This window comes from Colossoma macropomum, unplaced genomic scaffold (assembly GCF_904425465.1).
Source record: "Colossoma macropomum unplaced genomic scaffold, Colossoma_macropomum, whole genome shotgun sequence".
NCBI lineage: Eukaryota > Metazoa > Chordata > Actinopteri > Characiformes > Serrasalmidae > Colossoma > Colossoma macropomum.
In genome coordinates this window covers 33,846,913-33,874,350 of record NW_023494784.1, presented here as the reverse complement: position 1 = coordinate 33,874,350, position 27,438 = coordinate 33,846,913, and the positions used below count along the sequence as shown (strand labels likewise).

The 27,438-nt window shown below is 41.1% G+C and overlaps 1 protein-coding gene across 8 annotated transcripts in view; it reads left to right on the top strand.

Moving 5' to 3' along the window:
* Nucleotides 1-26,946, top strand: part of tns1b (tensin 1b) — a 229,136-nt gene extending 202,190 nt beyond the window's left edge. For all 8 annotated transcript variants that reach the window (XM_036569578.1, XM_036569561.1, XM_036569569.1 and 5 more), the window contains 15 exons: nt 3,497-3,678; nt 3,943-4,081; nt 8,899-8,994; nt 11,552-11,723; nt 12,198-13,279; nt 14,515-14,601; nt 15,924-16,055; nt 16,711-16,803; nt 19,757-19,834; nt 20,765-20,836; nt 21,731-21,757; nt 22,374-22,542; nt 22,670-22,738; nt 23,728-23,757; nt 26,463-26,946. In XM_036569578.1, the coding sequence (XP_036425471.1) occupies nt 3,497-3,678; nt 3,943-4,081; nt 8,899-8,994; nt 11,552-11,723; nt 12,198-13,279; nt 14,515-14,601; nt 15,924-16,055; nt 16,711-16,803; nt 19,757-19,834; nt 20,765-20,836; nt 21,731-21,757; nt 22,374-22,542; nt 22,670-22,738; nt 23,728-23,757; nt 26,463-26,604 (2,570 nt within the window). In that variant the 3' untranslated portion in view covers nt 26,605-26,946. The remainder of the gene's footprint in view (nt 1-3,496; nt 3,679-3,942; nt 4,082-8,898; nt 8,995-11,551; nt 11,724-12,197; nt 13,280-14,514; nt 14,602-15,923; nt 16,056-16,710; nt 16,804-19,756; nt 19,835-20,764; nt 20,837-21,730; nt 21,758-22,373; nt 22,543-22,669; nt 22,739-23,727; nt 23,758-26,462) is intronic.
* Nucleotides 26,947-27,438: the final 492 nt, after the last annotated feature.

Below are 27,438 nucleotides of genomic sequence, written 5' to 3'. Positions count from 1 at the left end.
GTCCTTTCCTCTCCTGTGGCTCCTCTGCAGATTGGTTGAAGATGAGAGGGAAAAAAGGCCTTGGGATTTCTCTACTGCTCCAGCTTGAGCGCATTAGGCCTGCACGGTTGCCGAGGAAACGGTAACAGTGTTTGACACGCACAGCTGTGGAGCAGTGCTGTGTCATTCCGTCTGTTTTGCATGTTTCTGGTCCTGGCTTGAAGAGGGACGACTCTTCCAGGGCCCGTTGACAGGCCAGGATCCAGATCCGTCCTAACACCGGCCTCTCCTCCCAGATCAATAAATCCAAGGTCTTTGTGTTTGACATCACTCTTGGATACGGCCTCCAGAACTGTGAATAGGCCGCAGATGGATGGTGCTGTACGTACAACTTTGTTTTGACTGTTAGGAGTCCCTCTCTTTGTAACACCATGAGACGACCTTATCCTAATCCATCTATTTTGTGGCCAGAAACCATTTAAATGATGAGATTTACAAAATTTTCCTCTTACCAAAATCCGCAATCGTAATCTAGCTATTTAGACATGTTTAATATCAAAAATTTCCTTCTTTAGCATCCTGCTGGAGCTACAGATGGGTGACAAAAAAAAAAAATGAAATAAATAAACAAAGTGAGTGCTTACAGATGGGTGTACTACATGATACAGTAAAGCAGTTAACATCCTGACAAATGCATTGAAGTGTACATTCAATGCACTAGTGCATTAGTGTGATGTGTAATGAAAAGAGCAACTGCTTCTCAGGTGACTGCAACTGTCAATGGGCATGACCTGCAACTGTCAATGGATGCGATCAGACTGTGTCAGCATGAACAGTCTGGCCACAGCTGCACTGAGAGGGATGAAGGACATAAACTCCTCATTCCAAAGATGAATGCACATGCACAAAGGGAGAGTGCTGCAAAAACCATAGGCACTGGTCTACAGTGATGTGGAAAAAAGTGATGGTCAGATGAATCATGATGTTCACTATATTCTCCACAACTGGGCGAGTGCATGTGTGGCTTAGAGAACCAAGAGAACAGTAAAGGCCTGAATACTTGCTCATACAGTGAGGAGCTCCAGTGGCTCTGTTATGGGCATTTTGCTGGGTCCACTCATTCCCTTACAGGAAAGTGTCACTGCCAATCAATTTAAGGATATTCTGATTAATGACTTTTATCCTATGATGGAATATTTACATCCTGATGCGAATCTCTTCTAAGATGTGAGTGCTACCATCCTCTGGGCAATAGAGGACACTAAATTGTTTGATGAGTTTAAAAATAGTGAACGTCATCTGTCAACCAAACTGATGTCAAACAGCTATGGGAGATTTAGGACTGATGCACTCTTCACCAGCATCATCAAAACACCTACTGAGGGAATATCTATTTTGAGGAATGGTGATCTATCCCACCAGTATAGCTGCAAAGACTGCAATCCATGCCAAGGTGCTTTGAAGCTGTTCTGGCAGCTTGTTGTGACCGAACAGCTTACTTAGACACTTTGTTTGCGCATGCATAAATGATCACATATCTACCAAAAGCATGCAGAGTTGTTTATCTCAGATAGTGTCTAACAGTCAAATGCATCTCAAACAGAATTGAATAAATGGTTTCTGACACTGAGTGTCTGATGTAAAACGAATAAAAGCATGTTAGGTAGCTGATAGTAACAGCCTCGAAGCCTGAATTGTGTCCATTCTTTTATCCATAGACAATGTCATGTGTCAGCTTCCATTACTTGTTATCAGCATTAGCTTCATATATCCAGTGCACCAAAGTAGCAAACTTCAGACGCTACCCATGTTTTGGCTGATTGGCTGCTATTGGGCTAAGAGGAAAAATGTGTAAGTTGTGGCCAAACTCTTGCTTTAAATGAGCATGCTCTCTTATGACTGGCATTGTGGGTTTGGGCCTGGCTTCAACAGCCACAGTGCCCACTAGTCCCTGAGGAGGAATTGATGGCACTGGAGATGTGGAAGCACCAGTGTGAGCAGCTATTGGTCTTTGTTCTGTGGCTTGGAGCTGTGGATATACCACGAGGCTCACTTGCTCCATGACCGGGAGAGAGAGCTGGTAAATATTTTGCTCGAGCTGTTGCCTGGTTTCCGAAACACTCTGTTGTCTCACACCAGGGTGTGTTTCTGCACGCCCCCGTCTGGGGTGGACTGCAGTGGGATGGGAACAGGGCTGTGTATGACTATGCAGGCTGATTTGGAGACAGCTGGGATGGTCTGAGGACCTGTCTCATGTGGATGACAGAGGGAGGGAGGGCTCTGATCTTGGATCAGCTGCTCTCTCTTTATGTAATGGAATTCTTTAGTGTGTTAAGTGTAAAAACTAAACCTAGATCACCCTGTTTGCATACATTTGTTGTTTTCCGTGTTTATGTACTACATTTTTATGTTGATGAACTACAGGAGGTCAACAGGATGGCTCAGCGGTTTTATGTGGCTACCAAATGGGCTCAATTTGACAATTTATCCCCTTTTCACAGTAGCCGCAAAATGTCCGCCTGCTTTGGAGGTCCTTCAGTTTTAGCACAAACCATTTTTTTCTTTGTTGAAGTATATTCCAATTGAAATGCACATGATTTACAAAACGTATGAATGTTTTTATTTCATTTAAAAGCCATTTTTATGGTGGCAGTACAGTTTGAAATGAAAGAAGCTGCAGTTGTAGCTATAATATCTCAGCAAGGCTGTCTCTGTGGAGAGGTGTGACTTGTTTGTACAGCTGGGGGTACCTCATCCCCCTCCTGGTTAACCCATCATTGCTTGCTAGCAGCTCAACACAGAGTCATAACTTTTCAAACACAGAGAGCCAAGAGTGTCCTAGTTAATCGAACAACAGAGTTAAAAAGAAAAATATTTTATTTGATCACGTTAATGAAAATGCCATAGTCAATTAGGAGACCTGCAGAAAAAGGTTAAGGATTAGCAAGTCATTGGTGAGTATGGGTGAGCCATTTTTATATTAAATTTTGCCCTCTCTTTTGCCCTTGATATTTCAGTACATAAAAGGACTTTGGTGTTTAAACGAATAAACATCCATATTTACAAAGACCAGCTACTGGTGAGAGTGTCCTTTACTCTCCCACCACTGCCACTGGTAGCGAAAGAATTTTACACAAATCCTGTTTGCTTTATAGATACTGCTTTTGGTATCAAACGTGACTCGATGAAAAAGAGCTTACAGCCTGCTTTGAGGTCGATCCAGAGTGTTAGCAGCCAAAGCACATTAACCATATGTGAGGATAAATTCGTAGCATTTCTCTGATGTGCTACTGGAAATCAGGGCTGTTTCAATGAGTGCATTGTTTGTGGTAAACACTTCCAAACAGGCTTCAATTGTTAGATTTCAAAGCCCTTTGCAACTTTAATAAGAAAAAGAACAGTCTTAAAAGGTCATTGGCAGTTTCACCTAAGTTGTTGTGAAGCACTTTGTGACTATTATTTGCAAGAGATCTGTACTGACTAAAGGTTACCGTGTTGTTGTTGGTGGGGTTCGCAGGTGTCCAATCTCGAGAGATGGCCCTGGATGAAGACTCAGCGCCAGGACGACGCCGGACTACAAGTGAAGGACAGTCCCATGAGAAAGATGAGAGCCCCACCCATGTCCGTTCTCCCATTCGCTGTATTTCACCAGAATTGGCCAATACAATTGCTCTGAACCCAGGGGGCCGGCCTAAGGAGGTAGACTTACCTCCTACTGCCAATTTTTTGTCTAAATGATATATCTGTGGATTTTTGAGCCGACTTGAAATCTTGATTTATGACTTTTGCCTTTTTTTTGTTTCATACGAATTTGTTGTCACAAGAAAAGTTATTTTATGACATCGACAATAAGTTGTGGGGGTTTGGTTTCTGTTTATATGTGTGCAAGTGCATGCAGACACATGTATGATTGTACATGTTTATTTGTGTGTGTGTGTATTGACCTGTCTTCTGTTCCTCTAGGGACATATGCACAGTTACAGGGAGGCCTTTGAGGAGATGGAGGGGGGTCCCATAAGCCCCCCACCAGTTATGGGCGGTGAGGTCTTCCCCCAAACCCCTGCCTTCCCCGTCTCGCCACAAACCCCTTACTTCAACCTGTGTAAGTTCCCCAACTGAAGGAGGAGGGTGCCGTAGAGCTGAGGTCATTTAGCCTGTAGAAAGATAAATAACTGCCCAGTGAGCATCTAATATAGTCCCATAGGCGCGGTGTGGAGAAGAGTTTCAATTCACAGTGTGAAGCAACAACATTATCCACCTGTCAAGCTCTAGTGAGGCATGAATGTAGCCAATGTAGGCTGTACACATCAGTATTACTTGTAGTACCACATGCTTTGCTCTAGATTATCTACAATATATGTTCTTGGGTCACTTCTGGTGACCTCAAATGAACGATTATCGCATCACATCAGTAGTTAACCTGTAAATGTTTTATATTGTAGGTTATGAAGTGTTGCTTTTATAGTGATGGTGATATATTTTGACAAATACACTATGTCAGTGTGGTGGTGGGTCTCTTTTCTTTAAGAATAACCTCTTTATTCCTCTTTCTCCACAAGAATCTTTAAGGGTAAACCAATATTAACACCATGTCTATAAGCCAACAATAGGCAGTGCTACGAATAATAGCCGAAGCACAGTCCTACCTCTGGGACATTATGTAAGGCCCAGATTATCACTCACAGATGAGTCGAGGCTGTGGATGTTAAAAGTTAGACTAAGTTCACGTACAGCATAATGCTCTCCAGCAAAGCTTGTTCTTTGTGTGCCGATATCTGGCGAATAGCGTGCATTTTGTTGGCTCATAGACATTCCTAAAGGCTCGGACAAGAAAGACTCGTCACTCTCTCCTGTTCTCCAGCAGTCCTCATGTTTGCACCATGTGTTGCCATTAACAGTTTGGAATACTTGAGTGAGTCCATATAACCATCAAGCTCTCAAATACACTGCCCGCCAAACGTTTATGGACACCTAGCTTTTCAAAATGTTTTTAAATGAGCATGTTTTCCGTAAATGTAATGTAATGTAAATATTTTTGACAGTGCTACCTTGGGAATAATACCAAAGCACATTTTGTCCTGTTGTTGTGATGTCAGCAGTGTTTAAACCATCTTTGAGGTAAAAGAATTTCAGTGTGCGCTTTCAACAGCAGCTTCAAAACGAATACTGTCAAATCACTATTAAGCCAAAACCTGCCCTGCATATCAAGGAAAACACTTTGATGAACACAGAATGTACCCAGAGTATTAAAGAATAGCACAACAAAACCTTTACAGATATTTTATCTTACTTACTTGAAAAGTACCAGTTCAAATCAAGCATTACTCACAAAATTATAAAAGAAGGCAAAGTGTCCCCTTTTCCCAAGCACTAGCACTCAGGCCAAGCTGCGCTCATGTACATACACTCACTCAGTAAAAGTTCCTTTTAGAGAAACCAGGATAGCTCAGTTTTAATCACCTCTTACCTCATCTTACCCCCTGCACCCATACCTTGCCATTGGGCCTTAACAACTGCCTCATAAAAACCTCTTTACAAGGTCACAATGTGCAGACCCCCTCAAAAAGCCAGCGTCCGATGCACGCTCTCGACCTGCTCTGTTTTCTTTGGCCCTCTGCTGCATTTCTACGTACCAGACATGCCGTCTGAAACCCGTCCAAGCCCTGCTGCTTTGGTTGAAATTTTACCCCCGAAGCTGCCTTACGCTTAGCACAAATCCAGTCGTTCTCTAGAGCGCCGCTGTCACGAGTGCCTAAATGAGGCTTGACAAGACTTATTGTAATATCAGTCTATGAAAATAGAAAAATATGATTCTTCAGGCATATAGCTTTTATGAGGCACAAGCTGGAGATATTTGGTGCACATTTTACTTTTCAGCACTTCGTAAAGCGCTTTGCGGTGTTTTCTGGTGGAATTGCGCTAATGGCAAAAGCATTCTCGGGGCAAACGTGGACTTCAGGGTTTTTAAAGACGAGTGGGGGGTTGCTTTCTTTTCCCCCTTTGTGGATTTGTGGGGAGCAGGAGATGGTGTAGGTTGTTCTTTCTGGTTGGTGTAAAGAAGCCCACATGCTCCGAGAGCCACTTTAAAGCAGCAGCAGCATCACTGCGGCCCCCTTCTCCTGCAGTGAACCGGAGGACCACTGAGTCTTCCATTAAACCCTCACCCCTTACCCCCCCCAACCCCTTTTCATGTTGGGCAATTTAGGCTGTCATACAAAGAATTGTATGGGATTCTTTGGTAAGTGGCGGATGCACGTACTGTTCCAGCCCCCACTGTGTCCCAGTGTCAAACCTGCCCCGGGCCTCATAGCCACTGCTCACATCTGAACCCCCGCTGCTTCAGCAGGCATGCATGTGGAGAGCAGCACTTATGATCTGACATGCACAGATAGTAGGGGTGGAAGAGCAGCGTAAAACCTAATAGAAATCGTTTAAGATTTTTAAAATTTGAATAACTGCATATCACTGCTGTCCAAAAAAACATGTATGTTCAAAATGGTAACTTTACAGGATAAAGCAAAAGCATTCTTAACTTTTATTACACATTAATAGCATTTATATTAGTCGTTCATCATGACATTTTAACAAAGTGTAAACGATAGGTGCTATATTTAAATAATGAAAAAAGAAAAATTAAAAAATTAATACAATTTTTTTGGACAGCTATGATATGTTGGAACTGGGCATAGATTTTTGTTATTTTGTAGTTGATTTTTTTTGTCATTGTAAAAAATATGAAAGTTGTTCAATATGAATCTCTCAATTCCATACACATAGGTATCAAACCATACATTCAACAGTCTAGAGTAAATAAAGTACTCAGTTTAATAGCAATTATATTGCATCTGTAACAAAAAATTAAACAAGCATACCCACATTAAAGTCAGACCCTCCCTGCTCTGAAAGTATTGTTTCTTTTTTACTTTAAAGTCAAGAGCCGGGCGGAAAAGCATCCTCTTTGTAAGCATATATTAGCTTGTGGCTAGGGTATTATTGTAAAATATTGCACTTTTATAGTGTTGGATCTTCTAATAAACTGAAAATGGAAACATTAACAAATTAACATAAGGCAGATTTTTAGGCACTTAATATCATTTGTTGCATTGAAAAATGTTTCAGACTAAGACACCACTGTATCGTATTGAACTGATCATCATGAGCGTTGTGAATCGTCGAAACAGCCTTACTGAAAACCAGGATCATTGTGGTCACTGATATCATAATAGGAAATTTCTATACTGCCCCATTGCTGACATCCACTACACAAACACTAGCCCATCACTGAAGTAGGCAGGATTTTAATCCAGCCCAGAGTGATGTTTCAATCTACATGAGTGCTGCTCTCTGTTCTACTCATCATCTAGACTTCAGTACTTTTCTACTTTTTTCCATTCTTTATTCCATCTTTTTTTTTGCTGGCACCACTATTCACCGCTACTGTTGCTGAGCCACTTGTGTTTTGTAAGAAAGTGAATAATGGCACAGATGTAATTGTTTGTGCGTTTCTATGTTGTGTTGTGTAACGTGTTTTGTTAAGGCGTGGTCGTCTGCATGACATGACATGCTGTCTTATCGTTCTGTCAGTGAGCAAGCTCACAGTGAGTGTTGAACCTAGCGTGTTCACACTTAGAACTGGGCACTTGCATGGCCTAGCCAGCGAGCATGAGGCATTTGCACAAATCCAGATGGGTCACTATAAAAACTCTAGGTCAAGGGTGCCCAGTTCTGGTCCTGGTGATCCACCACTCTGCAGACTCCCAGTCTAACGCACCTGATCCAGTTAATGAAGGCCTTCAGAGGCATCTGAATATTGGAGCCAGGTTTGTGGGACCTGAACCCTAAAGGGAGTTAGATCTCCAGGATTAGGATTGGGCACCCCTGCTCTCTATAGTCATCTTAACAGCATTGGATCTGTGTATCTGTATTTTTTAAGAAAGTAGTTTTGCTGCTGTTAACCCCTTAAACCTTAGGCTAAATATTGAGTTATTAACATATGTGTCAACCTTTAGAGACAGTAAATCTTTATTATATATTATATATATTATATATTATATATGTTATATTTTGTCTCAAAACTGTAAAAAATCACTGATACTCATATAGTATATGTATAGTACATTTCTGCCATTAAATTCCTTAGCAATTAATCCAGTTCTGAATTTATTTCCTGTAATATATGCATGTGGTGATTGCTTTGTACAGAATCAGACAATTTTTTTGTTATTTGACAGTTAAATGGCTAAACACTGTCTCACATGCAGTTAAATATACATTCAAAGGCAGTCAGAGAGAAACTGTGAGAGAGAGCTGAGTTAGATTGTGTTATGGGATGAGCTGACAGAACAAAAAGTCTCTGATGATGTAGCTTCATCTGCAAAGTGAGACTGAGGGGAAAATTTATCTTAGGTTACAACCCAGATGCAAAACATCTAATCTTTGGCTAAGAGGCTTTTATGAAACCCAACCCAGATTGTTTTTCAGCCTAGCAACCGCAATAAAACAGAAAGTGAAAAACAAATCTGAGCATGGCTGAATTCTTGATGTTAATTGGCCAACGTTTATAAGTTTATGGGCAACCTGTATTAGACGAGAATCCATGTTTTATATATATAGGCAAATCGTATGGGCTGACACCTTTACATTAATCATGAGACTTATTATTTCACAACAATAATTTGGAACAAACAATGAAATGTTGTTATGTAAAGTTACGCAAAGTTATGTAGCTAAAAGAGTAAGAACTAGTGTGAGTCCAGGGTTTTAGGGGTTAAGTACATTGAACAACGAGTGGTCTTTGGACTTCTCCTCCACATACTGTGGTCTTTTAGTGAGTATGTGCAGATCTATGCTGTTAAGACAAATGACCTGTACAGTCATTATGCTGTATGGTAAACTCTTTGTGTTTTCTCTCTCTCTCAGGCCGCTCTCCTCCAGGTTTGGCTAAAACACCCCTGTCCTTCCTGGGCCTGAAGCCACACAACCCAGCGGAGATCCTTCTGAACCAGACAGGCTCAGGTGAGCTGATGTGTCCATACACACACACACATGCGACTTAACAGAAAGCCTCTTAGCACAGCACCGGCCCCTCTGGGCAGCCGACACTATAACGTGTCAATAAAAAAAAGTGAAGTCCAGGGTAGCCTATAAAATTGACCTTTCATTTCTCTTTTACGACTCTCTCGCCTGCTCACTTTCTCTGTCTTAAACAATGAGCTCATAATTCCCTGTAAATGAAACAGCCTTTGTGTTTCATATGTGGTTACATTGGCTGGATCTCACCCTGAGTGTGTGTATGCAACACTGTGAATGAACATGTGAGAGGGTAAAAAGTAGAGAGAGAGAAGGCGGAGGAGCTTTATTGCTCTCCTTCATGGGAAAATGTGTAAAAACAGTCTTCAAAGGCTTGGCTTCAAACTTTTTGAGCTTGATATTTAGATAGCCAACAACAGCCACATCAGAATATGAGAAGATCCCTAAAATAAGAACTGATAAATGAGCCTTTAGAATGTAGAGTTCTTTTTGAAGATGTCTTGAGGAGCTGGTGTGTTTGTAACCAGGAGTGTAAGAGGAGCAGGAGCAGAGAGAGTGAAAGAACTGTTTGATTTGTCTGGCTGGCTGAAGAAGCTGTAGCTTCTGTCTTTAACGCTGCACTAGTTTTAGCACTGTTCCTAAGCAAGTTAAAGCTAATGCCTGTAAGACCTTTTAATACTTGCCCCTTTTTCTTTTCTCCTCTCTATTCTCTTTTTCTGCAGTTAGCATTGCATGTGTTATTTGTTATTATGCACCACTTGTCTAATATGTATAAAATGTCCCTTGCAGTCTTGCGATATCTCTTCCTCTCTTTAATATGCTCACTATCTGTCCTGCTCGTTTCATCAATGCCTGCTTTCTGCCTTTGTCCAAACCCCTCTCTTTCTGTTTCTGTCTGATTTTCTCCTGGCTTTCCCCCTCTGTTGGTACAGAGAGTGAGGAAGAGGAAGGTAAGGGTTTCATGATGAAGAACAGTCTTGTCACTCCACTGTCCAGTCCATCCCTGTGTGCTTTAGTTTCACCAATGATTTCACTTTTGCACTCAATCCATCTTCAAGCCTGGATCACTCCATTGTCCCAATGAATCATCAGACTAGATTCCACACATTCCACATAGAGTGCACATTGTTCACTTTGTTTGTGTCCTTCATAGTGGAGGAGTTAGAATGAACATGGATTCTTGACTATCAGTGTGTCAGAGATCAGGGCCCTTTTTTTCTTGTAATAACAACACAGCTCTTTAACAGGGACCTTTGTGTCACTATGAGAGCCAACAGATTGGCCTGTGGATGCTCTCTGTGAACACGATTCCCCACTCAGGGTACAGTAAAGCAGATGTCTCTCATCTTGAACAGATTCCTTCAGCTTTAATAGACAGGTTAGCCAGGGGCCAGCAGAGGAAAAGCCCTCAGCTGTTTACACCACATAGAGAGATCTTAACTGTACTGATTGAGAGTGGCCAGGATCCGTAGCCAATGTGTTTCTCAACCACACATCTTTCAGAAGTGTTTTATGTGTCATGTTACTGTAATCATTATTATGATATATATTAAGCAAGGCTTCAAATCATAGCTTTTAAGTAGATTCGCACCAAAATGAAATTTCCTGGCTGAAACCGAAATTCAAGACACATGTGGATAAAAATGGAAACCATCTTTTTATGCTTTTAAATAACATACTAAACAGCTACAAAGCACTAAAGAAAAAACACAGTTATTATAAAAAAACTGCTTCCAGTGAGGCAAAACTGACTACAAACATAAAATAAACTTACTAAAATTATTACTGTATGTACAGAATGTGCCACCAAATCCAACGTCATCAACAACAGAGAACGGCTGGTCATTTAAGGCATTGAATTCCGTTATTTTTTTAGTTCACTTTTGTACTTTGACACTGCCTTTTGTGACTTTTTACAGCCTTTTTTAAATCTGAGTCTAGAAACAGAATTGGTATGCTCACAGGATCTTTCCTGACCAGTGAATACAAATCATTTGTCTAATTTCCCTTAAAGATACTGTGAAATAGATCCATATGGCCGACTGTTTTTTCTATTAATCTGCTGACACTCCCTTTGAACGCATCAGTGCTGACCAATGCAGGAGAGCGAAGGAAATGAACAGCATTATTGATCACTGTTTCTTGTTTTCATTATCATTCAAATGATTTGTGACACTTCATTGTAGACCTATTTAAGTTTTGGGGGCAGGGGGGCTTTAGGCCAAAATATTCTGCCTTTGTTTTCTTTTGGCCCAAAACCAGCAGTTCCACTTTTGATCACTTTCAGCCAAAATGTTTTTGGGGCCAAATGTCGGTGCATCCGTACTTTCAGGTGTATATATATTTTTTTTCTCTTTTCTCTGTGATGGAATATGAAAAGATAACAGATGAATATCAGCTCAGAGTTTCCAAGACTAATCAGAACTGTGTAGTGTCTGTGTCACCCTTCAGTATCATCAGCCATGTTTCAGCTGTGGAATGTTGGAGCACAGTATGCTGTCACGTCTCCAGCAAGTGATGAAACCTGCGTGTGTGTTTGCAGAGCCTCGGAGCTACGTAGAGTCTGTTGCCCGGTCAGCAGCAGTGGCTGGAGGGCAGCCATCCTCACCCGTGTCTCCTGTGTTTGACAGCAGCAGCTTGGCCAGAGGAGCCGCCCCCTCTCACTCCTTCAACACCCCACTGTCTTCCAGCAGCCCTGTGCAAAGCCCAGAACTGTGAGCGCTGATGGCTTTGATGACTGTGCTCTCCAGAACTGTTTAGAACTGTTTTTTCAGCCCCAGTACTTAGTTCACAAAGGGCTGAATGTTTAATCAGGCATGTTAGAGGATTAAAACATTTTGGGCATGGGCATTTTTAGGCAAAATCCTTAATGTATTTTTAGGACATATCAAGCATCCATGTGCACGGAACAGGAAAAAAACTTGCTCAGCTGAAACTTTTGAATGTATTTACCATTTACAATAGCGCAAAGCAATAACATTACGTTAATGACAGTCATAACTGTACAGGCATGTCTTTCATTGACTACACTTGTGGCAGTTGTTTTTGCAGTAATCTATAGCCTTTTCTGTTTAGGCTAGTATTAATAATAAGCCCTGCCCACCAGCCTACATTTCCCTTTAGAAAGATTAAGATGTCAGTGAGTCCTGCTGTGGTTGTTACTAATTGAGAATTTGTTCCTTTTCCAGAGAGCATCCAGTGGCTGATAGTGGAGTGGGCCTGAGCACCCCATCCTATGGAGCAGTGGACTCTGGGTTCCGTCCTCCACCCTCACAGACCACATCCCACACCACAATGCCCTCTTACTACACCGCCCCTGGCAGCCTGACAGGCAGCTATATCAGTCCTGATCTCAGCCCCTCCTCTCCAGAGCCTGTTCAAGTTAATGCCATAGGTGCCAAACCTGCCCTGAGCAGTCCCGGCACACAGCACCAAACCTTATCCACCAACACCTTATCCAGCCCCATCCTCCAGAACAGACTAGCCAATCAGGACAGTCCAATCCTGGACCGGCAGCCATCTCTGCCCAATAGCCTGGACCGACAACCATCACCGCCCAACGGCTATCAGCCTGGAGTGTCCAGCAGTCCCCTAATGGGTAGACATGGTATGGTTTCCCAGGCAACGCAAAGCAGCCCGATGCTGAGCAGACAGATGCCCATTAGCCAGGGGACGCAGAGCAGCCCCACTTTAGGCAGGCAAGCCCACCAAAACAGCCCACCAATGGGGTATCAGCCGTCCCTCGTCCAGTCCATTGTCCAGCCCAACCAAAGCAGCCCTGTGCTGAGCAGACAACCGTCTTCATCCCAGCCCGCACAGAGCAGCCCCGTCCTGAGCAGACAGACCTCTCTCACTCACCCCGGCCAGGGCAGCCCTGTCCTGGGCCGTCATCCCTCTATGTCCCAGGTGAGTCATGGCAGCCCCAGCCTAGACCGGCACCCCATGTACAGTGGCTACACCACCCCAGATGAGCGGCACGGGGCACTGTCCCGCCAAAGCAGCAGCTCAGGGTATCACCCTCCCTCCACACCATCCTTCCCTGTGTCGCCTGCCGGATATCCTGACAGCCTGGGCTTCAGACAGGGCAGTCCAGGCCTGCAGCCGCAGCTGCCCGAGAAAAGGCGTATGTCCAGTGGGGAGCGGCCCAACGGCAGCCTGTCTTACGGCACTCTCAATGGGAAAGTGTCCTCACCCATGTCCAGCGGAGGGAGTACTCCGAGTGTCCATTTCTTCCATACACTTCCTGATTTCTCCAAACTTAACATGTATGGTAAGTAGGGGTGTATTAAAGTGTCAGAAATAGAGGTGGACAGTATGACAATGTTTATCATGATTGTGATAAATTACATCGCAGTATGCTTTTCTAAATATATCATGGATATTGCCAGTACTTCAAGAAGAGTGACCAAATGCATGTTTCATTATCTTAGAGTAACTCATGGGCTTGTTTAGACCTGTTAAGCCTGCTTAACTCCGCAGTGCAGGACAGCACGTGAATAAAATTCATTATATTCACAGTTTTTGATAGTTTGATAGTATTTTTTAAATGTGTCATTACTGGTTCTTCTTACTGGTTCTGTCTGTTCCACCTTATTAAATGTCAAAAAGACATATTATGATGCATAATGTGTATCATGATGTTTTATTTTTGCCATATCACTCACCCCAATTTGGAGGTGGCTGTTTTGCATTGATTTTGCAATTAATCTACTTTGTTAATACTGCCTCCTTTCAAAAATAAGTCCAAACATACCAAAATAATAATAATAATAATAATAATAATGAATTGAATCATGGTGGAATTTCAAATTATTATGCATTAAATTATTTCATAAAGAATGGTAATGAAATTGTAGTGAAGTTAGAGATGTTCACCCCTAAGGCTAAGGCTTTCAAAACACCAAAAACTGTCAGAAAATTGTCACCAACCTGCAAAAGTGAACCCCCTTGGTTACTATTCATTATTTATTTATTGGTATTATCTATGTAACTTAAACACCTTTAATGTGAAAATTTACAGAGAATTACATTTCTCTGCATGAGTAACTGCTTGAGTGTTGAGCTGTAGGAGGCCCCAGTGGAAGTGTTAGTTCTGTCAGTTGTATATCCAGCTGAGTCGACTGTTCTAGGCGCTACCATATAATAAACACTGTGCTGTATTTTTGTCATTATGATAGAATGTGACCTCTGGCTGTCTGATAGCAATTCTGTGGTTAAATCTGGAACTGCTTCCAGAATACTGGAAATAATGTCTGCCTTATTTGGAGAGCAGTGAGCTTGTGGTTAATATGAGGCTGTTAAAGTCAATAATTCAAGCATGCGGATGAGGCTATAGAACTAACTTTAGGCTGAGAGTGTGATTGTATCACAATATCCCAAGTTTGTGTGTCTGTGTATTTGTGTTTGTTTACATGTTTACTTTTAACCTATTGCTGCAAATGGGAATAGTCTAATCTGATATCATTCCCCAAGGGTGCCTGGTCTGACCTTATGTCCTCTTTCTAGATGGAAGCCCAGAGACCAGAATGAATGTAAAGTTTGTCCAAGACACTTCCAAGTTCTGGTATAAACCAGACATCTCCAGAGAGCAAGGTAAGGTCTTAGCATGTGTGTGCCTATATGCATTGAAGAGGGGGGTGGGTCTGATTTATCTACATTTAGTTTGAGAGATGAGGCATATAACTCCTGTAAACAACCCTACTGTGTCCTGACTGGCCCTGTTTTGTGTATTCATTATGAGGTCAGTGGCTGTTGCCCTCCACATCTGGTTCTCCTGTGAGACGCACTCTTATTGGATTAGACAATCTGCACTGAAGATAGCACTAAACACAAGCACATGGACTGTACCATATGCATTTAGTTAAGCTTAGCGAACATCTGCATCTGCTGTGTTTCTTAACTCAAATACACGCTATAAAGAGCCCACAGAACCCTGCATTGCTATGGACTGTGTTCTCTCAATCTGCATCATGTTTAAACACAGTGGCACACAGTGGAGACCTGCCTCATGCAATGTATAATTCAACACATATGGCTGTAATATTCAGATTCTGGATCAGATGTGATAGAATAAGGCTTGAAATGAAAGCACAGTAAATGTCCAGGAACAGGGGTGGTCATGCCTGGTTGAACTCAAAACAGAATGGCTTTTTTGCTTGAATCATAATATTGTCATTTCTGATAAGAACGTCAGGTTACGTTGGCACTGTACATGACCAGATTCAGCCATGTGTACTACATGATAGGAGATAAAATAGGAGATAATTTTAATAACAGTCCCCATTAGGCACAAATATGGAAGCCCATTCCCATCAGGTAGAAACAAAACTGGCTCTTTTTTCTCTTTTTCTGTTTCTGGCAGCAGTAAGTTACGATTTTGACTTAGTATCTTAAAATGATCACTTATTTTCTCTAAAATTTTACCTGGTCACTTTAAATAATTACATATGTTCTCAAAATTTTGACTTATTGTCTCAAAATAACATATAATAAAACTTAAAATGACAAGAATTACATAGTAACTCAGTATTTTGACATAGTAAGTCACTATTTTGAGATACGAAGTAAGAAATTATAAAGTGACAATTTTTACATACTGCTGCTAGAAACAGAAACATTTTTCTCGCCCATCTGGCAGTAAAAGGCTTCAATACACAAGAAACCACAAGCATGCTCCAGGTAGCAGAAAAAAAAAATATGATTTTTCTACACATTTAAGTTGTAGTTTAATGATGAAAGGACATGGTCCATGTTTACAAACTGGGATTCACAAGTTAGCTGCATATCTTTCTAGTATCCACCAGGGGGCATTCAGTCTGATAAGGTTAAATACTGCTTATCCATTAACAGTTTATTAACAAGTGTTGACCCTTATAATGAGTAAACTCTTCTGTTGTTCTTGCTCGTCTTGCTAGCTATCAACATTCTGAAGGAGAGAGAGCCAGGAGCCTTCATCATTCGGGACAGTCACTCATTCAGGGGCGCCTATGGCCTGGCTATGAAGGTGGCCTCCCCGCCGCCCACAGTGCAGCAGAATACCAAGAAAGGTATTTGACAGTGCACCCTTAGGCCATGTCCTCCACTTACAGATGCTTATTCTCTATCAGCACACTCCAGAGAAGCCCTTTTCACATAATCGTAATGGACATCTCAACACATTGCTGCCAGGAGCTCACTGGAAGCTTCTCCACTAACCCACAGCCTGTCCCTCCTGTCGAAACCGATTCCAGACAGGCCTGTCTGATTCTGCCCTAACCCATAATCCATCTCTCAGCATCTGATCAACAGCTTCTATCCACATATACTTATATGTAATACAAGTGTTCAACAAAGTCCTTGATGAATCTGTGTTGTTAAGGAGTGTGGACGAGGACAGCTTTCAGCACAGCTGCACTTAGCTTTGTGTGTGCCTGATGTTCAGAGAGAATTAACCACACTGCCTTAAGGTTATTGTGGTAGAATTGACCCAGGCTAGCACATCTTTCTTTAGCAGCAAAAGCAGCTGTTATTTAGAGAGATTCTATTACAGTAATGTATGTTCTTAATCCAACACTACAACAAAGATATTATAGCTAACACAAGATCACAAGACCTTTTGTTTTACTTGTTTGTTTGTTGTTTTCTGATGTTTTCAGATCCTTGATATTATAAATTCGCAAACTCAGTTTATATTTTCCCATTTTAATTTATGGAATGTTGCAGGTGACATCACCAACGAGCTGGTTCGCCACTTCCTGATTGAGACAAGTCCGAAGGGGGTCAAGCTGAAGGGCTGTCCCAATGAGCCCTACTTCGGTCAGTTTCTCCACACATCTCCTCTTCATCCACACAGAATGTGCAATGCCTCACGTACTGTAGTCTTGAATTGTAGTGAAAATGTATTGTTTGTGTGCTTGTGTAGCTAAATCATCAGACATGTTCACAAGGCGCTTTGTGCAATTTGAGTCTCAAGTCTCTGGTGTGCGAGTCCAAGCCGAGTCTCGAGTCTTTGGGCTGCGAGTCTGAGTTGAGTCTCGAGTCTCTGGAGTGTGAGTCTGAGTTGAGTCTCGAGTCTCTGGAGTGCGGGTCCGAGTCGAGTCTCGAGTCTTTGGGATGTTAGCCAAAGTCAAGTCTCGAGTCTCTGAGGAGTGAATCTGAGTTCAGTTTCAGGTCTCTGGGATGTGAGCCAAAGTGGAGTCTCGAGTCTCTGAAGTGTGAGTCCGAGTTGAGTTTTGAGTCTCTGGGGAGAGAGTCTGAGTCTCGAGTCCCTGGGATGCTAAGCCTAGTTGAGTCTCGAGTCTCTGGAGTGTGAGTCTGAATTGAGTAAGGTTGGGAATTGAGCATTTTGTTCATTTTCCATATTAAGATTTATTTAGTTTATTTTTACTCACCCTAAAATTTCATTTCATTTAGACTGAGTCTTCAGTCTAGAGTCCTAGTCGAGTCATCAGTCAACATGCGACTTAAGTGCAGCTCAAGTCCGAGTACCCATATCACCACATATCACCACTGAAATTACAGTGAAATCCAAGAATGCATCTCAGAATGTTTTTGTGGCAACTCTAACGATGGGTGGAGGAAAGACGCCGGGGGCAGGTGTGAAGACGGAGAGCTTTCTTTTATTATTATTTATACACAATGCAAAACACTCGGCTTTTCAGCCCACAAAGTAAGACAAGACGCTCGCAGGGACTTTTCAGTCCTTTCTTTCTTTCTTTCTTTCTTTCTGGTTCAGCTCAGCTCAGCTCAGCTCTCACACCTTCATAGGTCTCCTTCTCTCTCTGGGCTCTGCCACCTACTGAAGGAAGAGATGGCTATAAGCAGGCTGGCAGAAACAAGGCACAGGTGAACATAATCAGCTACTTAGCCCGCTGGTTCAGCCAGACTGGCTTCTCCATCCCACATTCAGCGCTTGGCCACGCCCCCTTCTCCACAGTTTTATTCAGTCATTTTTCTGTTGTAATATTTAAGAAAACATCTCTTGAATCTGGTGGTCACAGTTGCAGTGCCCCAGAAAGAAGTTTAATTACAGAACTCAGGAATCAGTTAATCACTTAGTGCATCTCAGAGGCCCTCTCTCTAACTTAGTTTACATTTATTTATCTAATTTAAGCATTACAAGCTGGACTTAGCAGCTCACTGAAGAAGTACTTTCTCCTTCTGCCTTCCCTGCTGTATATCAAAAACAACATGTGACAGCTTATGTAAGCATTCTCTTATGTTGAAACATCCTCTTATGTTGACCATTGCATAAGTGTATGTTTATTATGATAAAGAGAGGAATGTGAGAATGAGAGCAGGTGTGGGTGAAGACTGGCAGAGCTGGCCACTGAGGCATTCGATATGGAGCTGTCTTCACTTCTCTTGCCCTTCCTTGCTCAGTAGTGCACACTTTGGGGTGAGACTCTGCCAAGTCTCACACAGGGAAAGATGGGCCCCGTTTCAAGTATACAGAGAGAAAACCCGACAAGCTTCTTCAGTTACCTGTACTACCAATAATGTTTGTGTTTTTTTTTTTAGTTTAATTTTGTTATTTGGTTTAGTTTGTTTTTTTAGACTAAAAGGCAGATTAAAAATAACAGTGCCAAAATATATATTTCGGAGCAATGTCATAGAAAAACCACCACTTGTTCTATAAAGACTTTCAAACTCATCTTTTCTCCATTTGGATAGTTTTCCCTGAACCGGTGTGTTTTGAGTCACAGGGTTTTCTGTGGTAATATGCAGAGGAAGCAGATAGATATAAGGTGCCAGAATATTCCTTTAAAGAACTATCCTTTGTAAGGTTCTTTAGGGAACAGCAGGTGGTTCTTCTACTACATCACTCCTAAGAACCCTTTTTGGCACCATTATTTGTAAAGGAATTGTTAGAAAAGAAAAATCAAATCAGTCAAGACGTTTGGCTTCCAAATTTTGTGTCATTAGTTTAGCACTGGAGCTACAGCTAAGAAACACAAGAAGTTAATAGTCGCCCAGATCTTTTCCATACAGAACATCCCTAAAATGTCTCTGAATCCACTCAAACCACATGTCTTTGTTGTGCAGAGTTCTTGAAAAGATTTGGGTAACTCTCGACATATTATTTGTTAGCAATGTTAGCTTCCTAGCTCCAGTCCTAAAGAAGCAAAATTTGGACCCCAAACATGTCTTGGCTGATCAGCTACCTCTGGGGTAAGTGGTAAATGGTGTAAATTTTTCATCTAAGCATTTCTAAAAGAGTGTTATAAATCAAATGATAATGTAAAAGTTGTTGTGTTGCTGTTTATACCTTTATATAACTGCAAATGTTTTGGAAATTGTCAATAACATATACACTGAAGGTTCAATAATAACATAATGCTTCCCAATTTATTGCCCATCCATGCCACCAGTGTAGCTTGCTCTGCTGAGTAAACAGGAGCAAAAGATATGTTGTAGCCCCCCTCGAGCTGCCTTATCCAGGAATTAAGCCAAATGTGATGGGAAATTGCCAGTAAAAGCTTAACATTGTGAACATTCACCAATTTGCCAATACTGTCATCCTGACCTTTTGCTGAGAAGGACATGCAGACTAGAGCTATCATCATATTCTCTCTGTTTCTAACAAGGTTGGATTGACACTGTTCAAATGAAGTATTGCATGGCAGTGATTCAATGCATGACCTCATAGGGAAGTTTGTCATGTAAAGCATGTCCTTCTCTGATTTCTACTCTCATAAATCTAATTCCAATTTGCTGCCCCCACTTCTCTCTCTCTCTCTCTCTCTCTCTCTCTCTCTCTCTCTACCAGGTTGCCTTTCTGCATTAGTGTACCAGCACTCCATTACTCCACTGGCTCTGCCTTGCAAACTGGTCATACCCACAAAAGGTAAGAAATATGTGTAGAGAAATATTTGTATGTACGTGAGGCCTTTTAAACATGACCCCTCTTTAGTCACTCTGTCATAGTGATGTATGGTTTCTTTGCTGGTGTGAATAGTTCCTGAAGTGACCAAAGAGCCAGGGCAGCTGGTAGTCTTCCTCAGCCAGCTGTTAGGTGTCATGCATGTTTGAGAGGAGCATGGGACTGGGTAGCTCGTCCGTGCTCTCTCAAACAGTAAGTGGCAAGGTGTGAGAAAGGCATGTAGAGCCCCAGCGGGGTGAGAATTCCCTTCAGGGCAGTGTGAGCTCATAGTTAGTGTTGGACAACTCTCAACTTCGCTCTCCCTTTTCTAGCTTGTCATTCACAGTGATTTAAGTTTTTCACATTTTTAGTTACAAGCAATGTGACCTCACTCAAAATGAGCCATTGTAGAAGTTGCAGTTATCACCAGCATTAATTTGTTATAGAATTTAGTTATTACTGGCAATAATTTGTGATAGAATTTAAATGTAAATGTTGACCATTATTTAACTTACTATTTAATTAATAATGCACATTGAGCATAATGACAATATCTAGAACTCCAGGTTACAAAATAATCACAAAAACATGTGAATTGATTGATTAATGAGAAGAATAATTCTAGACTTCTAAGGGTTAAAAAAAAAAAATCACAAAAATATAACGCTATGACGCTGATCTGTTGATATTTGACAGCTCTATCGTTGAGAATGGGAAGTCAAATAGCAGTGAGTGTAACAGAACAGGCCCGTGAATGACTGTGTTCTTCCAGAGAGAAAGACAGGACACGCTGCCCAGTAGAGAGATCTCCTTAGTAGTGGACACAGTCGAGGTTGTTTTGCAGTTCCTCCATAGTGTTGCTTTAATCTTGTTTGTCACATGATGTTTTAACATGTGCCTGATGTGTTTTTGCAGATCCCCATGAAGAGATCCCAGAGGTTGCCACGCCAGTCAACCCAGCCACAGAACTGCTCAAACAGGGTGCAGGTAAACAGACACTGATCGTTTGTGTTGTCACTCTTTTAATAGATGCACTTTTCCTAAGTGCTTGTTTCACTTTCTCTCCAAGTCTGTCGTTATTGCGAGATCCCACACTCTCAGAAAACCAGTACTAAACTGTCACTGTTGTGGTACCCCTCTTGTCACAGGGGTGGTACCCTTAGAGACACGTCTTCAGTACCTTTAGTTAGGGAACATCATTGTACCATATTCCATTGAAGTTATATTTTTTAAGTTGTATTGACCCCAAACTAATAAAAAGCTTGTCACTGTTGTACCTTTGAGGGTACCTTTACTTTACCTATTACCTTGATGAATGAAAAATGTACCTGTGCAATACCTTTTTTTCTGACAATTTGTCCATTTACATGCATTTAATAATTCAAAAATCAGATTTTGTCAGTAATCTGATCGCCATGTTTACAGATAATGGGAAAACTCCATGTCTACATGAGTCAGACAATAATCGGATTTCTGCCTTGTAACCAGCCAAAACTCACAGAAGACGTGACTCAAAAACTCAAACTTAATGTTGTGACTTTTTTCTAAACATTGTGCCACTTTACTGAAAATATGAGCGTACATCATCTAGAAGATGTTTATTAGATAAACATTAGAATATTTAAATCCTTCATTTTGTCAAGCATGTAGTTGGTTTCAGCATCGCTGTTTTGTTGCCATGCAGACTTACATGCTCAGACTAAGAAATCTAAAGGAAATCCGAGTAAAGATATACATGTACTGAAAAATCTGATTACTGACCCAAAATCCAGCTCTCTTGGTTGGATTTCTAAATTTCTGCTGGCTACTTGTGTTCTGATATCACTTCTGAAGCAATCCCATGTTTTTCTTCATTGTGCGGTCACTGCTGTGTGACTCTAGGCCAGAAGAGCCCTGTTGATTCTCATGGTAAACCCAGTGTTACTTTATTTTGTGTGCTTTTCTGTTTTGTCCCATTAATAATCGACTTTGACTGATGCATCCTAGACAGACAGACTCTCCTGTGTCTCTAGACTGTGCATGAGGGAGTGTAACAGAACACGAAGACCGTATCTGTATCTATCTGTTTCTATCAACTAAAACTCAACATGGCTGCTGTTTAATGTACCGTCAGTTCGCCGGGCTGTTTTTATGAGCGCTGTTTGAAAAATCTTCAAATTCATGCAAGAGAGCATGTTTTGAGATGAGTGATGTTGAATTGCATTGCATGAAATGTTCAAGAATACATAAGTTAAGAGAGAAATATGAAATCTAATGGATACTAGGATACTAACAATCCTGTGTTGTATGCGTAATTGAAGGTGCAGTTAAAATTCTAGTTCAAAATGTACAGATCTCCTAGTTTAGTACACAGTTACTTGTGAAATACAGAATTAACATTGAATTGCAGTTTTAAATACACATCACTGTCTGTATAGCTTAAAAATAGTAAATATTGATTAAATGAACAGAGTGTGACGTATTTGTATGTTGTGTTATTAACCTCTAACAATTTTGAACCCATTATTTGTGTTTGAATTTCCAGCATGTAACGTGCTGTACATAAACTCAGTGGATATGGAGTCTCTGACCGGCCCACAGGCCATTGCCAAGGCGATCTCAGAAACCATGGCAGCCAGTCCTACACCCACTGCCACTATTGTTCACTTTAAGGTGTCATCACAGGGCATCACCTTAACAGACAACCAGAGGAAGTGAGTTCATCTCTGTGATATGTGTAAAAGGATTCATGCCAAACTGACACACTTGGTTAATATGATCTCTATTTTGTCAAGCAGATTTATTTCACTCTTCTCTAACATAGTGTCCTGTATTCAACAGGCTTTTCTTCCGACGTCACTACCCTATCAACACTGTCACGTTCTGTGATATTGACCCGCAGGAGAGAAAGTATGTATTCCTCGCATCTTTTACTGAAATGTACATGCACTACACCACATCACGTTTCAGTTTGAACTAATACTGTAATGTTACGCTCCTTTATTTGCCACAACACATTAAGCTTTGTTACTGTGCAAAAGCTAGAGACCTTTTCTTCAGTCAAAGCAGCCAATAAGTACAATTAGTTCATTTTTAAGTGTGGGTAGCACTGTCGCCTCACAGCAAGAAAAACCTAGGTTCGATCCCCCTGGCCGGATGACCAGGGTCCTTTCTTTGTGGAGTTTGCATGTTCTCCCCGTGTCTGCATGGGTTTCCTCCCACAGTCCAAAGACATGCAGTGAGGCCAATTGGACATGCTGAATTGCCCCTAGGTGCCCCGAGACCCAGAAGGATAAGTGGTTTAGTGTGTGCATGTGTTTGTAAATCAGACTACTAATGACCATGAAAGACCTGGTAAACCACCAAAACTGTCACCATCAGATAAACAGCAGTTAAAGCTTTCATCATTGAGAAAGAGGAGAAATTCAAGCTTCAGGTCTGAAAATAAATCTTGGGAATAGACAGAAAAATCAAAAATGTATCAAAAAATACAATAGAACAATAGGTGCACAAGAACACCAAAACTGGATATCTGAGATGTAGAGTAACGTGTTATGGACTGACAAGTCTAAATTTCAATTACTTTACATCATGAGAAGCAGAAGAAGAATAAAGGTTGGAGTTGCTTTTCATTAAAAAACTGAAAGTAGAGGTTATAATAAAGACAAAGGTGAACACACTAAATACCGAATGTGCATGTGATGTTAGATTTAGTTGTTCAGCCTTCTGTCTAGTTCTGTGTTAAGAATATTTTCTGCAAATGAAATAAACAGAGGATAAAAAGGCCGTCTCTGACTTTTGCACAGTATTGTATATCACACCCGCCGCCATAGCTGTTAAAGATGTTTTAAAGTGATTGTGTTGTGACTCGACTTGTTTTATGGTTAATGTCTTTACAGGTGGAATAAACCAGAAGGTGGCACTGCAAAGTAAGTACCTTTGACTGTTTATAAAGCTTACAGCAGTAATCCTTTATTATCAGTACTGAGCAATTATGGGTATTTACGAGATGTAAATGCTTCTCAGATCATAAATTTCTCTCACTAAACTCACTAAAGTCTAAAGAGTCTTGTGTCTGGACTAGATCCCTCTCACTTGACCATAAGTTTTGATTTTATCATCTCTCACTCCACTTAATTGACTGTGATCATGTCCACATCACAACCACATTCTCACACCCACCCACACACATATACACACACTCTCTGTCTTAAAGCCTATCACACTCTCAGAGCACTGGAGCATGTGAGTGCTTTCATGGCTCCTCTGGGCTGTGTATTAAAGAGATGGGCCTGTAAAAGGCTGCTCATAAAGGCACCACAGCACTGATGTACTGGGCAGATAACTGAGGCAGGAAGAACAGATTAATAGATTCGGCAAAAGATGAAAGCACATGATATTAAGGCCAAAGCCAGTTCTGCTTGGGTAAGATGTTCTGTGGTTTAGGGGCTAAAAAGAAAAAATCAAGTACAATAAAGTATTATGAAGCTGTGTAAGTTACAGAACAAGTTTCAACATTTACAGACTGTGTATTGAAGAATTCATCCTTATGCTGTTAAAGTGTTTAGGCTTAAGCTAACTGTAGCTCCATGGACAGTACTGGGTCAGAGAATGTCCATCGTTTCCAGTCAAAATGCCTGTTAAGTACAAGCTATTTTATTTTTCAGTATCATGAAAAAGCATCACATATATTAAACAGAAAAATACACAAAAGCCTAAACATTAAATATAATATCATTTTTAGTACCTTTGCTGTATTACAGCTTCCATTCTTTTTGGAGACTTGCTTTTAGTTTTTCAAAGAACTCTGCAGGAATACTCTTCTACACCTTCAAAGAAATTGGTTATATTGGGTTGTTTCCCACAGCCCAAGTTTTGGAAACTCCTATGACTTTCCCCTTATGGATTATCTTATATCTAATCTCCTCAGAAAAGTAAAGCACTACATAATATATTGTTTTTCAAACCAGCCCTGGGAGGCTCTCTACCACCTGTTAAGGGCTTAATAATGAGCTGAATGGCTTCAGGTGGGTCACCATAGGGGAAACATTAAAATATCCTGTACTGGGACTCTCTTCAGAAGGTTGCTTCACATCACTCCCTTTTTTTTTTAAGATTTAATATAGACTGAGTGGTCACAGGAGTACTGTTCCTATCGTGTAAAAAGCAGCTGTGACTGTACTGTAGCTTCCAGCCATATGAATACCTACACCCTTAATCACCTTTTCTTCTGTTGAGCTAACTGAGAGCAGAGCACTGCGGGTAGAACTAATTCAGTTAACTGCATCCATGTATGCAGCTGCCAGCGTCCACTGTCTGTACAAAAGAGATTTGAAATGGTAATAAGCAGATTTGACTGTGAACCAATAAGTTCGCTTGTATCCCACTGTGAGTAAGGCGCTTACTCATACGAAAAATGTGTTACTCACTATGATATCTTTCTGATCTACTGAGACTAACATGAGCTTCTCATTTTACAATCATCTAAGGATTCACTAAAGACTAGACAGAGGACATATAGGGCCCATCACTGGATACTGGTGACAAAAGTCAGAGAGTTTTGAAAATGTCTATATTGGTCACTAAGACAATGATTTCTGGTCATTTTTTTAAAGATTAGAATGAGATGAGTGAGAAAAATCCCTAAGTCTCAAATAACTGCTCTCAAATTAATGTAGAAACTTTCATTTTGACATACTTGACAAACTGGCTTCTTTCTGGGCCACATCATTACACCCTTTAGTGTTTCTCCTCATTGAACACACCAGATTCATTTCATCAGCTAATTAGCAAGGCCTTTGTGAATTGAATTCAGAGCGTTAGAAGAGGGAAAACATTAGTCTCTGCAGAGCTGTGGCCCAAGAGGAAACCAGTTTGACACTTTCTAGGAGATATAGAAGAGTTTTCATGATCTTACAAGAGCTTACAAGATTTCATCTCGTATTTTGCTGTCCTATGACCAGCATTAGGGTGTTTTTCCAAAGTACGTTTGGCATCAGAAAATTGGAACTGTGGTTTTTCTCTTGGTCATCAAATTCTTCACTCTTCTATGTGAAGATGAAGTCACTGAGCACTATTACATGACCAATAGGTGCATTAAAATGCAAACTAGATTGGTATGTTGATGTGTCAATTGCTATTTTTAGAATGATGAAACAAGTGTTTTTGCTCATATTTTCATACTTCACAGTGACAAATATGAGCGTTGTTTGATTCTGCATAATTGTGGACATTTATGTGAGTGTGAAAGTGCATTACATCATTGCGTATCAACCAATAAGTAAGCTAATTACACTCAGAAAAAAAGGTATGAAACTGTCACTGGGGCAGTACCCTTCTTGTCACTGGGGTGGTACCCTCAAGGATACACCTCAGTACCTTTTGGTAGGGAACATAATTGTACCATTTATTTGCCCATTGCAAAAGATTGTGCAATCCAAATACAAGAGATAGAGATTAGATATTCCTTTAAGTTGTCAGTCTCAAATTCTCAATTAGCACCTACTAGTCACGGTGGACAAACACATCAGCTGAATACAAGCTGTGTAAATGGAAGCTTTCCTACTTTATCTTTAAATCCAGGTCAAAGTTGAAAAGAGCAAATTATAAGCTGTCTTCTCTTCTTCTGTTTCAGGTTCTTTGGTTTTGTGGCTAGAAAACAGGGAAGTACAACAGATAATGTCAGTCACCTGTTCGCTGAGATGGACCCTGACCAACCCGCCACTGCCATCGTCAACTTCGTCTCCAAAGTGATGATTGGCTCCCAGAAGCGATGAGCTACTCCAGGAAACTGCGCTTTTTTCCCCCTTGGAGGACTGCTTTCCCTTCTTTTCTGTTCTGATGCATTCTTTATTCTTTCGTTTGTGTGTGTTAATATTCGGCCTAGTGTTGGAGCACTCGCACGCTTGCGTGTGCGTGTTGGGAGGCGTGTTCAGATGGTCTAGAGAGTGGAGTTCAGGTGGGGACAGAGGAAGTGCAGTGAAGAGGAGGAGTGGTGTGGTGAGGAAGAGGAGAGAGGTGATCTTCATCTCTGTGCAGGGTTAACTTCAGATATGAGGGACTGGCGTCAGTGAGTGTGTTGTTTTTTTGTTTTTTTTTTTATAAAATAAAAAGGAAAAGAAAAAGTTCAAAAAGAGGGATGATGATGAGACTGATATCAGGCTTTTGGATTGATATACCAAAGATCAGACAGCTGTCAGGATACATCTGTAATTATTTGAAGGGTTTTTTGTTTGTTTGTAAAATAAGACTGTTTTTTCAGAGAATGTTAAAATTTTCTCTATACATAAATATTGATACTGTATTTTGTTTTCTTTGGAAATGGCATCTATATTTTCTTGCTAAGTACATTTTGCATGTTATCATGTGTGTCCAGGCAAGTGCTAGGTGGCATGAGGCCTGTTTCACTGTAACAATTCACATATACAGACCAAACCGTTCACTAGCAAAAACATACGCGGGCCAGATTCCGCTTCATGCTCCTTTTTCTGTTATTGGTCTCTTTGAGAAGTTTATGAGGTCTTGTCCATTCAGTCCTTGAATATGTAGCTTCCATGCGTATGTGGTGGACTCCAGAGTGGCCCTGGCCAGGCTGAGAGCTGGATAAAGAA